Consider the following 12,225-nt stretch of genomic DNA (forward strand, 5'->3'; position numbering starts at 1 on the left):
AATTCATGTATAAGTAGTGAGGAAACGTCTAAACTTGGCTAAGGAAATGAACATATATTTCGACACTGACTATAACCAGAATTGATTCGATGGTAGTTGATAGCGAACTTCCCAACGGGGTCAACTTTTGGAGTACAGAGTTGGGCAGGAGAGCTTCCTTCACTGCGCCACGAAATTACCGTCGGTCGGTCGCTGGAACCTAAGATACCATTGGTGCCTTTCGGAGCCGCCGCCGGTCCACGTGACGTGCAGCTCGGCTAATGTCATCACCGCATGGGCCATTGCGAGGAGCGACAGCATATGTCATACTCTGCAGATGACGGCGTGCACAACGAAGAGTGCTGTGGAGATACCTTCTTGTAGGATGGAGGGGTAGTTTGGCGGCGTGGTATTGCGCTGGGATTGATTGGACGAGGTCGTGGGTTCGTTCCTCAGACCCGGCATATGATTGTACACTCACTGACCGCAAAAACATCGAAGATATCGACCCTTCCTCGTCCGAGACGGGACTTTGCGCGGAAGTCACTTGGCCACCAGCAGAGGACGCTAAGCAAGAGATATTCACGAGGTGATGAGGGTTGCTGAATCGAAGGAGTTCTATATTCAAGTTGAATTGGACGAGGAGTGGTAGAGCACGGTTTGGATTTGGAAGTGAATGAGAATTTTACGGTGTGGGAAGATACGCATATGGTCAACGATATGTTGCTGGTGGGGACAATATGAGAATTCTCGGGAAACTCTTGTTGGTTTGTGTGCACCTCTACCCGAATTTGTATATAAACTTCCACAGTAAGTAAGGAAACACCTGAGCTCAGCTGAGGAAAGCGAACATAAATTCCAGCACTGATGTTAGCAGTCGTGAATGCTCTATGCTTCCTTCTCGTAAGAACTGTAGATATGGAAATACCGTGAATAGATTGTTACAGTTTAGGACAATTGGTAGGCGTGATGACGTGAATCTCCTTCCCAAGTTGGGTAATGTCTCGTTGAGTCTTATGATGGTAGTGATTAGATACCGAGAAGATGGTTGGGAGTTTGTGGAGGAGCGGGGGTATCCTGGAGACGCCCCACCGGACATTTGGTTGGATGTTAGCGAGAGGGAATGTATATCCTATCCGGAGGCATGTCACGCTCGGTACTATTATAATATAGGAAGTAGTAGTAGTAGTAGTAGTATACATTGTTGAGGTGTTATAGCACTCCGCGTTGTCTTTTCTCGATGTGTAAGGAGAGCATTTACTATTAGCGAATAATCAAATCCGGGTCATTGACCATTCGGGTAGTTGGCCGGTGGGTAGCTGATCGAAATGAGGGAGATTCATGATTTTGAATCGCCCTCCTGGAGTGTTGCAAGCTACCTTCATATGAGGGCATATAGATATGTTCTTATCATCTCATAGTATTACATATCCTCCTATTAGTATGTATGAGATTTGAGAGTTAATAACAAATAATAAAAATAAATTGTAATGGAGCTTCACCCGTCTTAGTTGAACTTGAAGTAGCATTTTTCACCGAGTTTTACCCCACTTCAAGTCCTCGAGTGGCGTAAAACTCGGTGAAAAACGCGATATTCGCGGTGATATCATATCACCGAACAAATTTTAGCACATATTTCACAACTAGTGCATATCACTGATATGCACTAAGTCGTGAAGTTTGTTCGTCACTAGTTTTTACATATCACGGCTGAAACTGCAATATATTTCATGTGCTGCAGGTACAGACTCCTGGGAATATTTGGTGTTATCTTCGCCTGCCTAGCGGCTCTCTGTGTGCTCATACCATGTCTCTTAGACTGGTATATGGATATGTTACTTGATAGCAGTAAGTAGTGTAGGGTAGATGCCTCATTGGCATCGCTATTGAGGGGAAGAGTTGCACATGGGGAGCTGCGTACCGTAGTTTGTAGAATTGCAAAAGAAAATAAAATTTACGCAGCAGATTCCATCATGTTTACTGCTCTTGAGAAGTGTTTTTCTTGCGGCTCGTATGCCCAAGACAATTATAATTCTGTTGCTAATGAAAATTTTAGTGCATGGGGGTATCATGATTTGGGAATCGGAGCATCCGTCTGATGCACCACTCCAATGTGGTAAAATTTTCACATGATCACCCAGAGGTGTCGGTGATAATATGAAAAAATTCTGGAAAAAATTAACGAATACTCTGACTATATGAAACTGAGAAAATTTTGGAAAATTCTCGTTCGTTTCTGTACACTTTTCGTATGTATTCTGCCAATTCATATGATGAGTGACAAAGCTCCTGAGCTCAGCTGAGGAACATACATTGCAGCACTTAACCGCATTGGTCCCACAGTAGATAATTAATCATCAACTTTGTATTGCTTTGTCCAGTTATCACGGATCACATAGATCAGGAGGCCCAGTTGAAAGCTGAGGAGAAGCGTCGTAAATTGCGTAGGGAGGCGCAGAGTAGAGCGGTGGTTGAAGCGTGGGAGGTGGGGGTAGGTTGGAGGGTAGATGAAGACAGTATTCATAGTAGGTCTCTCGTGGAGGAGGAGGCGGACTTAGTCATGATATGGTGATGGGCACATGATGATGAAGTTGTAAATAGTGGTGGTTTTGCGTTTAGGAAATTGACTTTGGAGAAATTGCAAACTGCATGGTTTTTACGAACTGGTTTATATTATGTGTATATTAGTGCGGTAGAATGAGAGTCTCCCGTTCTCGAACAGTCTATCAAATCCGGAAAAGTTTGTAATTCGGAAAGTTTTTTTACTTTATTTACTTTAATTTATTCGGGTTATTGGTGGTAGAGCCTCATCTACACCGTTTCATGCAGGCAACCGTTACCGAATACGACTATTCGATGCGCTCAGTGCGCGAGATTGCACTTATCTAGATGTTGAGAAAAAATGAATTTCACATCTGCCGTGAGATGACTGGCAGTAGAGTTGCCTGGAAGTAGCCGATAATAGACGCTCTTACAAGTGGGGTTACTATGGCCAAATGGTCTCTATCGTAGCGACTTCGCCAGCCCTAGTCTACCCTAGAGTAGCAGCATTGATATGCAGTGTGAACCATGTTCCTCACTGAGAAGTCCGCACGATATAGTTTACTTTGTTAATACGGTATATGTAGCTGCTTATGAGGTTGGATCTAGCTGGGGATCGCTGCAAAACTGAATGCCCCGTCGGGTTGTAATAATCATGGGGTAGTCTTCAGTGAGGATGAGTGTGTGCCTACTAGGAAAAGTGTGATATTCCTATTGTAGCTCTCTGTGTTGTTGTTGTTTGTGGGTGGAAGTATGTCCAACATCGGTCGGCGAAATCAGCACGGCCTGGTGAGCAGCGAGAGTGATACCACTCCACCCGATGCTGGTGCTGATGAAGGTAGCAATAGGGAGAGTGGTGGCCCTTAGTCGTAGTATGTACATGGTCAACTACACGTGTCGGTGACGATATGGAAATTCTGGGAGGAAATTTTGCAAAATCTTTATTGGTTTCCATCCTAGCTCACATATAAAGTCCTATAATTAGTGAGGAAAGCGAAAATATATTCCTCCAACACTGAGTATGTATGCAGGTGGGACTATGGGGGAGCTTGAGGTTAAGTGCTCGGAGAAGGAAGTGTTGGACCGTCAACAGACTAGACAGGTGAACTTCTCGCATGGTTGACGCCCTGGGAATTTCTCTCCCGTCAGATTGATAAGTTTGAACGCTCTGTTGAGGACTTGGAGGGTCGGCCGAAAGCGAATCCTACGCTGATGGTTAAAAAGTGATCCGAGTTTTCCCCCTCCCATTTGTCGTAGTTGCGATCTCATAGGTATCAGCGATCATCGGCTGATAAGGTCTATTCTGCATCGGACATACGGACCGAGCAAGCGTGCTACGACTCCATGATGTGAGCTTTAATTTTGTGGCGCGTGACGATTTTTGGGGAATTGATATATAGGTATCTCCTGGAGAACGTACTCGACTTTGACATCAATCCGAAGGAAGGATATCATCCCAATTGCCAACTTGCTACCTACTTCGACATCTACTCCTTCCTGCGAGACCGTGGGGAACTCATAGGTCGGTGACGTCTTAGGAAGTGGTCTTCAGGCACTAGAGCAGTGCGAGTCGACATGCACGTACAGAATCTCGTGCACTCCCATGTCTTCACTGACATTCACGAGTGGTGCCTCCGCTTTGAAATTCTCAGCATATTCCGATTGTGGGGACGGAACTTTGGAGAAGGTGGGTCGTTAGGGGACATGATCCGTATCTTTATCTCGGGAACATTGGATTCTTCAGGTGCTGATAGGAAGTTCAACTGGCAGTTGTCGTTGAACTCTATCGCTCAAACTGTGGATCCCCTCACTCTGAGCTACGTCGTGCAAAATGACGATCGGGAAGCTGATGCGAAGACCGTAACGAAGGAAGCGGCGATTCACAGGTAAAGGGTGCCTCTTTTACCGCAACTTTTGAAACACGCTGAAGGTATATTATTCTCATACTGCTATGCAATGGTGACACGACGCGAGTATTGTTCTACATTGACAAGTTGGCTAAGCAACAGCCGAAGGTATTTGGTCATCCTAATGTTCGGTAAGGCACTGTGGAGGGGGGAAGGGGGAGGTTCACATGATCAACTTCATTTGTTAGTGACAATATGAGAATTGTGAGTAAATTTTTGGAGATTTTCGTTGGTTTCTGCGCAATTTTACCAAAATTCGTGAATAAACTTATATTAGTGAGGAAACAGAGACACAAGCTTAGGAAAGCGAACATATATTCCAACACTGGTAAAGGATTTGCTCGGATAAAGTGATATTTCAGGTTCGCACTGAACGTGGTGAATTGGTTCAGAGTAGGGCAGTGGTCACGAGTGTTGCAGACGTACGCGAGCCCGGCTACAGATTTCCTTACGGCAACAGCATTGATGCCTGTGAGTTTTCACGGGAGCTTCTGAGTTTAACGCATGGTCAACTGGGGGGCGATGAATAAATTTTTGGGGAATTCTGATTGGTATTTGTATACTCCTATCCTGAATCTTTGCGAGGAAAACCCTGAGTTGAGGGAAGCAAGGCCGGAAGCTCTCAACTTTGACGGAATCCATCTCAGATTGCCTTCCTCTGCCGTTCTCGTGTGCTCTACGATGTAGTCCGTACAAACCGGCCGTTCCTATTGCCCAAGGGGGAGGGGCATCCGGCGAGAGCCCCGAGGCCTGAACGTGTATCTCTTAAGGTAAGTGGTGTGTTACGCGTTACGAGTTGATGACAATGGGAAATTCTCGTTTGTTGTCGTCTGAATCGAGCGCGATTTTTTTATAATTAGTATTGTAACTCCTCCTGAGTGCAGCATGTACTCTTGTCTTGATTATTTATATTCAGTCCATGCAAGAGATGCTCTTCCTCGAGGACCCCGCAATTTGTACGGCTTTTCTCCAGTACCACGGTTGCGAGGTAAACCCTTCATAAGCCTCATATACTGTCACCGCATTTACAGGTGGTCGACCCAGCAAAGGGGGAAGCAGTTGACATGTCGGTGGATGACATCACTTCTTCTGAGGGACTAGAGTGCCAATTCCCTCCGAGAATGCTCAGGTTGCCGTACAAGTGGTGGCTTTCTAGTGACGAATGGGTTGGTATTTGCTTCTTCATATCATTATCACAAGATGGTCATCTTTAGGTGAATCAGACGCACCAGGAGGTAACGGAGGCCTGGACGTGGGAGCGACGGAAGGCTTTCTCGGAGCATTTGGGAGAAAGTGTTAATGCTGATGGGACTGTCACCAGATGCACTTTCCCTCAAACAGTAAGCTGCTAGTTGCTGGAATGCAGTGTGAAAAAATCATTTTCGAGATAATTCTTGTGATTTTTGAGAGAACGACTAGAAACTTGTGGATTGAATGGTATTGTAAATTACATCACAGAGAGCCACGACCTCAACGTTTAGTAATATCACAATGTTGCAAATTGTAATCATTCTGATATTACCAAAAGTTGCGGGTTGAACCCTGAGACTAGAAGCTATCTCGAAAGCGTTAGATTGTGTAATGGTTTGCTCATGCACAGTGTAGTCTCGGCCATCTGAACGTGTGTGAGTTGACCAAGTTTTGGTTTGACGAGTTTGAGAGTTTCAACTTCGAACTCTTTGAATTTAGCGTGTTTGTACTGGTACGTTGTTGAGAGCGAAGGGTTTCTTTTTTTCTGTTTATGACTTTTTCTCAGCCAGTTTTTAGGTGGATCCAATATTGGCTCGAAAGTACGACCTCCTGCTTGATTCAGGAGTAACACTGAGAGACATCACTTTGGGGGCTGTGGATCCGGGGTGTGAATTGAAAAGATACAGAATGGGTTTGAATGGTAGTCGTTTTCAGAGTTGACGGAACTTCTATAGTCAAGCCCGCTCGACCTGCGGCGCCTATAAGACACCTGCCGAAGGAACCCGTGAGAGTCGTCCCACAGAAGACTGCGATGCTCCTTCCGAATAAGAAAGCTGCGGCGACCACCGTTGGAGATTCGATTTTTGGGGCGACAGGTGTCTCGCAAGGGGAAGCGCCCATAGTGAGAAATATGGTACCGATCCGAATTGTAATTTGCTGTTTTTGTAGAGAAAGTCTCCGTTCGGGGCCATCAGCTCGTCGACGTCAACAAGTCCATTTGGAGTGACCACTAAAGCCGTAGCTTCGGGGCCGTTCGCTAAGGCTGGCAATCCCTTCGCTGCTTCTACTAGTGTCAAGGGGCCCTTTGGTGTGTCAACTACGGGCAAGTCTTCCTCGACCAGTCCTTTTGGAGCTAAGACTTCCGGTGAGTCTCATCACGTCTGTTTGCAGTAGATACTGTTCGTATAGAGAACGCCACCACATCGCCGTTCCTTCCGAGGACGTCCATCAAGATTCCTGCAGCGCCAGTGAAGGGAGTCGTGCAAGGGAAGGACGATAAGGCTGAGGGGGTGCCACCGAAACGGTTGGCACCGCCACCACCGCCACGGCCGACGGGTGTACAGTCCCCTCGAGTTGCGAGGAAGAAGCCAGTAGACAAAGTTCCATTGTTTGAAGGTGGGTCGGAGTGGCACAGCTTGTCTTGTGAATAACCTATGTGTCATTGAACGCTACCGCATTGTTAGCCAAAAATATCCGTAGTGGAAAGGTAGGGTGACTTCGTATTTAAAAGCAATAAATCGTGGAGCTGAAGGAAGAATTTCCGCATATTAGTGGATGTGATCGGTAAACTGATCATATCCTCCGGGGTGCTTAGTGCTCGAGCTCTGGAATGTCTCACTCTTGCTGTCAATGATCTCAATCTTATGGTTGTAGTAGGGGACGGTACAAACGGGATATTCAAAGTCTGTCGCAGGTCTCCGGATGAAACCTCCCACGCCATCAGAGGAACCCGAGCGGCCTGCTGTGAAGCCGCCGGCTCCAAAGCCATCCCCAGTGCCGATACAGAAGCCTATAAGCGTTCCCGTATTCACAGTGAGGTGCCTGCTCACGGCATAGAGAAGCCTTTGGTGTGTTAGCCTGCCGCGCCTGCTCCCGAACCCTCCAAACCCCCAGTGCCAAGCTTCCCTACTGCTCCACTGCCCCCGACGCCTGTTGCACCCATACAACCACCGAAGCCGATCCCAACGGTGCCTGACTTGGCGCCACCGCCAGTGAAAGCGCCTGCTATGGTCCCTCCACCACTTCCGAATATCATCAGAGATGAATGTGAGGTGTTTAGTGACGATGATTATATCGACGGCAGTCGCCGACCGCGACGGAAGCGGAAAATTGAGGTAGGACTAGCGTAGTTTTCGCGAATGATAGTTGACGTTGTTCAGGAGTCGGTGGTCCCTACGATGAGCAGTGGTTCCACTGAGGTCGAAGATGAGCTGCTTATGGCGGATTTGCCAGAGGGTTTGCTTGACCGGTTTGAGCAGATGTCTATTCAAGACGACATCGCAGCGTGGATTGGTGAGCTCGCTTGGCCTTTGACATGACATTCCGGTTGATCCAGATCGCGACTCGATTCGGCGGCTGGAGGAATCCAAGGTTGAGGAGAAGCGCAGTATGCAGGAAATGAACTCTTACCTGGTTCAGAACCTATTGCGGAAGAGGCGGGCCTTGATGTGAGTCATTGATAGTCTATGTTGATTTGTTTTCTGTATTTTATTGGCTTCACGTAGGGCTTGGAAGCAAGTGTTCTTCTCTCGGCAGCAACTTCGGCGACTTCAGAGTGAGTGTAAGAACTCGAAGCATCGCCCACCGGAGGTTTCGAGGGATGGGAATGGGAGTCGGTCCAGACCGAAACGGTGACAATAAGTTTCTCGGCGGTTTGCTGCCGTTTTTGTGAACACCTAATACGTCGGTTTGAGAATAGAGTTGTGTTGGTATGAGCTGGAAGCAGTCTTGGAGGGCGGATGGCGACATTTGACACGTTTTTTGTTAATGCCGCCAACATAGTGGGGTGTGTTGGATCCGTTCCCTTTCAGCGAGGTCATCCGAATGTCATGAACGTCCGTTTGAATGCAAACGGACCGTTTGAAACGGTATATACCATTCGATTTAATACAATATGGGGAGTCGGAGAGGCTTGGCCGCCAATGATGGAAGCGCTCCAACGAGGGGTTGAGGAAAGGGTACAAGAGCTCATGCAGTGAAGGGATTAGGTTTGTACTTTGCGGGCCAATAGTCGTGTTGACGTGATGACAGATAGTTGATTTCGTAGCGGCAAATAGCTGCAAATAGGATAAATGGTGAGAGTCAGAGTTTTTCTACTTTATTGAGACCATCATGGCATCGAGTTCTGCAGTCGGAAGAGCACAAATTCCAACACTGACATTATGTTGCATATATTTTACGGGACAACCTCTCAACCATACAAATATGACGGGAGAGGCCTTCTCCATAAGAATGGTCCGGGATCACTGGTCCCTTCACCTGCGAAGCTGCTGACCATCACACCAGGGTTATCGAAAGGGGGGATTCTGAAAATTTTCGTGCTGTCATCCTGGATTGTGAACTTCATGTTCCCTCCTCTTTCATTTTTGCTGACAGTGGTTGAACCAGTTTCAACAAGAATCATTACATACCAACTTAATTATAATTAAGGAGCCGTTCGCAGTTCGAATTTCATAGCCTGTCATAATATCTCAGAACCTAGGCGGAATTGGAGTCGATCTGAGTCACTCAGACTGAGTGAGAACACTCCGATAGGATGCTTGGATTACGTATTGCAGTCAAACTCGTTCGCCGAGTATGCCTCAAGGGCTTCGTGCCCTAGGCACACAAATGATATGATAATTCTCTGAAGCTTCCTATTGGGAGACTTATACGCCAACCGCTAATCTACAACAGTCACTGGTCATGTCAATATGAACAAGCTACGTTTCAGGACGTAACTGATGCCTTCGCAGCTCCTTCTGTACACATAGATCTGAGAGAGACAAGCTTCATTATCGCGCGGTGAAAGGTAGTTGTAATATGACTGCAGAAAGTTAGCATTGCTGAGTTATCAGTGGTACTCTCTAGTACATCATTAGGTCACGTCCCACGCCAGTTTACTCACCCTTCTTCTATGTCTCGAGACGTCTCCTTGAGGCCTGCAAAGATCTTGGCCAGAGCGACCGTCTGGACCACGCTCACGATCAAGAGCAAAGCTGCGACGATTACGAGACCAATGAGCAGACCATGATAGTCATGCTCAATGGTCTCCGCTTCGACGCTGCTCTGAGTCTTGAGAGGTGGTGCCGTCGTGGTCGTCATGAAGAACCTGAGGAAATTCAAGTTTTGATCAGATAAATGTCAAGGGAGACTTACGGATCTTCTAATGGGACTGTCCAACCACTGAAAATCGAACTCCCGCTCTGTCCAACCGTCTCCTGGCCAGTCGCATTCCCGAGGTTCTCGACCGTTCCAGGCTCTTCAAGCTTGATCCCATCGAAGGATATAGCCCCAGCATCAATCATCGCGAAGCATAGAATAAACGCTTTGAAGAACGTCATGTGGAGATTGTTGGAAGATATAAGATAATCCTAAAGTGGAACATTGATAGTACACTCTAAACCTCTGCCATAGGCCCTTTGGGTCTATGGGCAAGACGAGCCCCTGAGTACTTGGCAGAGTGCCGACAGCACTTACCCGGCAAGTGCTTCGAAAACAGCAACGGCATCTTCCCTAGTCTGTATCGTTCCAAGCCAGTTCTATACAGGCTAGTGTAGATCCTACACTGCGAATCAATTGGAGGTCCTACACAGTGTAGGCTACACTGTACCCAACTGATTCGCATAGCAGTACTCGTGGATATCTGGAGCCCGTCCAAGTGCCCATTTTTCCGAGCATGCGGGCTTGCTCAGTATTTTGGCTAACAAGGTCCACTGTAATAGAAATAGCGACCTTCACCGTTCACCAAGGGCCCGGAACCTTGGACGATCGGCAAACGACAACGTCTTGGAGTTAATCGTGATGGACAATGGAGATTCTCCATACGAGTCGTATGATTGTATGAATCATACGATATGATAGTACCATACCGTATGAGTCATACGGCATGACTCATACGACTCACTGTTTCCATAATGGAACGATCAATGAAGCAGTGGATCGCATTACGACCGTCGTGTGAATATTAAAAGTCCAAGTAAGGAAGCAAGTGTCAAGTCATGCGCGCTCGCCACACTCTGTGCAGCTTTCCCGTTGCGCTGCTTGAACGTGACTTCTTTTTCTTGCTCACTGTGTTGAGTAGAGCTTACCAACGACTTACAGAACATCACTCGATTGTTGTTCAGTATTGCTTGTTGCCTCTTCCTGCCATGCCCGTCCCTAAGGTTTTAGTTGGCAAGGTCATTGTAGTGGGGCCTGCTAGCGTAGGGAAGACTTGTTTGGTCAGAAGGTAGTACGAGGAGAGAGTTTGGGCCTCAATAATCACGGTGGATCGCATGTTTCGGGGTAGCTTGTCGTATATCTGATCAGATCCGTAGATGATGTATTTGACGCTAACACGCAATCCACGTTAAGTTGTGAGTCACAACTTAACGTGGATTGCGTGTCACAACTTGTGACTCGAAGAAGATGACCCTGAATGTGACAAGTTGGCTAAAAATTTGAGTTCGAATTCTTTGAATTCGGCATCAAATCCATGTGTAGCATGAGCATTTTTGATAAGTTTAGTGTCGGTGCACGAGTGGGACATCACAAGTACACATCTTTCAGGTGTAGCAGAGCCCATCAAATTGATTCTGTATGATACAGCAGGCCAGGAGCGGTTTGCCCAATTGGCCGGGTATTGTTATAGGCACGGTGGATGTAATACTGGGGAGCGTTCATGGATGTGTGGCCTGCCTCGGCTTGCCTCGTTCGTGGCGGTGCTGCTAACGGTACAGGGAATCGTTTTTCAGATATGCTTGTGTTTCGATTTGTCCAATTCAGCGTCTTTCGACCTAGTAAAATGGTGGCAGAATCAAGTGGCTCAACATAACGAACGGGCTGAGTTTGTTCTGGTACTTGGGGCCGGGTTGAGCTCGGTGATCGAACCTCGGTCGCATGGATAGTCATTACCATAACGGAAGTATTGTCTCAAGGATGGGAGAGGGGAGCACTGCTCCCGGAGCAGCACATGGCTGTATACCTCATATGAGTTCTTTTCCACTCAGATCGGTACGAAGCAGGATCTAGCACCAAAACTGGATGTCTCGCTTGCTCGGAGATATGCAAATAAGAATGTAGCCGTTGGGGTGGCAGACTTGATCACATCAGGTCTGTAGCTCTGAAGATCGCACTATGGGACGTGGAGTATTCTGGAGCTATTAACTTGTCAATAGCTAACACTCTGGCCCTGCGATTTAGAATTGCGGAGCGCGTCTTACCGTGACTCGAATGGTCGACAAAAATGGTGCACTAGTTCTCTGCACTCAGTATCGGTTCTCAGTAAACTTTCTTTTATGTCCATGTAGAGATTAGCCGTGCGAACTGGTGAAAGCGCGGGGCCCAGAGTGCTAAGAGTTTTTCCAACAGCAATATACTAGACGGACCGAGTTCTAGAGTTGAAATTCATAATAGTAATGCGTGACTGTAGCACTATTACACTTATGAACCCTCAGTGATGATGGATTCGTAGCTCGGTCCTGAGCTATTCTCCTCAAGGTATCCTTCTGGCGAGTGCCCAATGGGCACTGCCCATCTTTGGTGCTCACTGAGCGCGTACTATTGTGAATAACGCAGGTCAAAATCCTATGCTGGGTTAGTCGAAAGAGCGAGTAATCCGTGGAAGTGCATGAGGCCACGCGACTGG

General features: G+C 47.1%; 4 protein-coding genes across 4 annotated transcripts in view; 3 read left to right on the plus strand and 1 right to left on the minus strand.

Moving 5' to 3' along the window:
• Nucleotides 1-862: 862 nt before the first annotated feature.
• Nucleotides 863-2,562, plus strand: Pmar_PMAR016596 (hypothetical protein; the record flags this gene model as incomplete). Its single annotated transcript, XM_002780355.1, has 5 exons — nt 863-882; nt 1,013-1,135; nt 1,721-1,827; nt 2,361-2,464; nt 2,509-2,562. 5 exons carry the CDS (start codon nt 863-865, stop codon nt 2,560-2,562), a joined length of 408 nt encoding a protein of 135 aa, XP_002780401.1.
• Nucleotides 2,563-3,238: 676 nt separating this feature from the next.
• Nucleotides 3,239-8,069, plus strand: Pmar_PMAR016597 (80 kD MCM3-associated protein, putative; the record flags this gene model as incomplete). Its single annotated transcript, XM_002780356.1, has 21 exons — nt 3,239-3,358; nt 3,552-3,622; nt 3,670-3,743; nt 3,792-3,869; nt 3,921-4,027; nt 4,073-4,207; nt 4,265-4,406; nt 4,451-4,558; nt 4,790-4,898; nt 5,075-5,197; nt 5,344-5,415; nt 5,459-5,593; nt 5,642-5,767; nt 6,195-6,283; nt 6,333-6,519; nt 6,567-6,762; nt 6,792-7,013; nt 7,312-7,430; nt 7,475-7,732; nt 7,778-7,910; nt 7,954-8,069. Exons 1-21 carry the CDS (start codon nt 3,274-3,276, stop codon nt 8,067-8,069), a joined length of 2,685 nt encoding a protein of 894 aa, XP_002780402.1. The 5' UTR covers nt 3,239-3,273.
• Nucleotides 8,070-9,500: 1,431 nt separating this feature from the next.
• Nucleotides 9,501-9,940, minus strand: Pmar_PMAR016598 (hypothetical protein; the record flags this gene model as incomplete). Its single annotated transcript, XM_002780357.1, has 2 exons — nt 9,501-9,708; nt 9,756-9,940. The coding sequence occupies 2 exons, from the start codon at nt 9,938-9,940 to the stop codon at nt 9,501-9,503; spliced, it is 393 nt and encodes a 130-aa protein (XP_002780403.1).
• An 807-nt stretch (nt 9,941-10,747) lies between these two features.
• The window catches only part of Pmar_PMAR016599 (Rab5, putative), a gene marked incomplete at both ends in the record, with an annotated part of 6,389 nt that continues 4,911 nt past the window's right edge, over nt 10,748-12,225 (plus strand). Inside the window, one exon of the mRNA XM_002780358.1 lies at nt 10,748-10,827. Coding sequence (XP_002780404.1) covers nt 10,748-10,827 — 80 coding nt within the window. The remainder of the gene's footprint in view (nt 10,828-12,225) is intronic.

The sequence above is a fragment of the Perkinsus marinus genome (genome assembly GCF_000006405.1).
Source record: "Perkinsus marinus ATCC 50983 genomic scaffold scf_1104296944406, whole genome shotgun sequence".
In the NCBI taxonomy this organism is placed as follows: Eukaryota; Perkinsozoa; order Perkinsida; family Perkinsidae; genus Perkinsus; species Perkinsus marinus.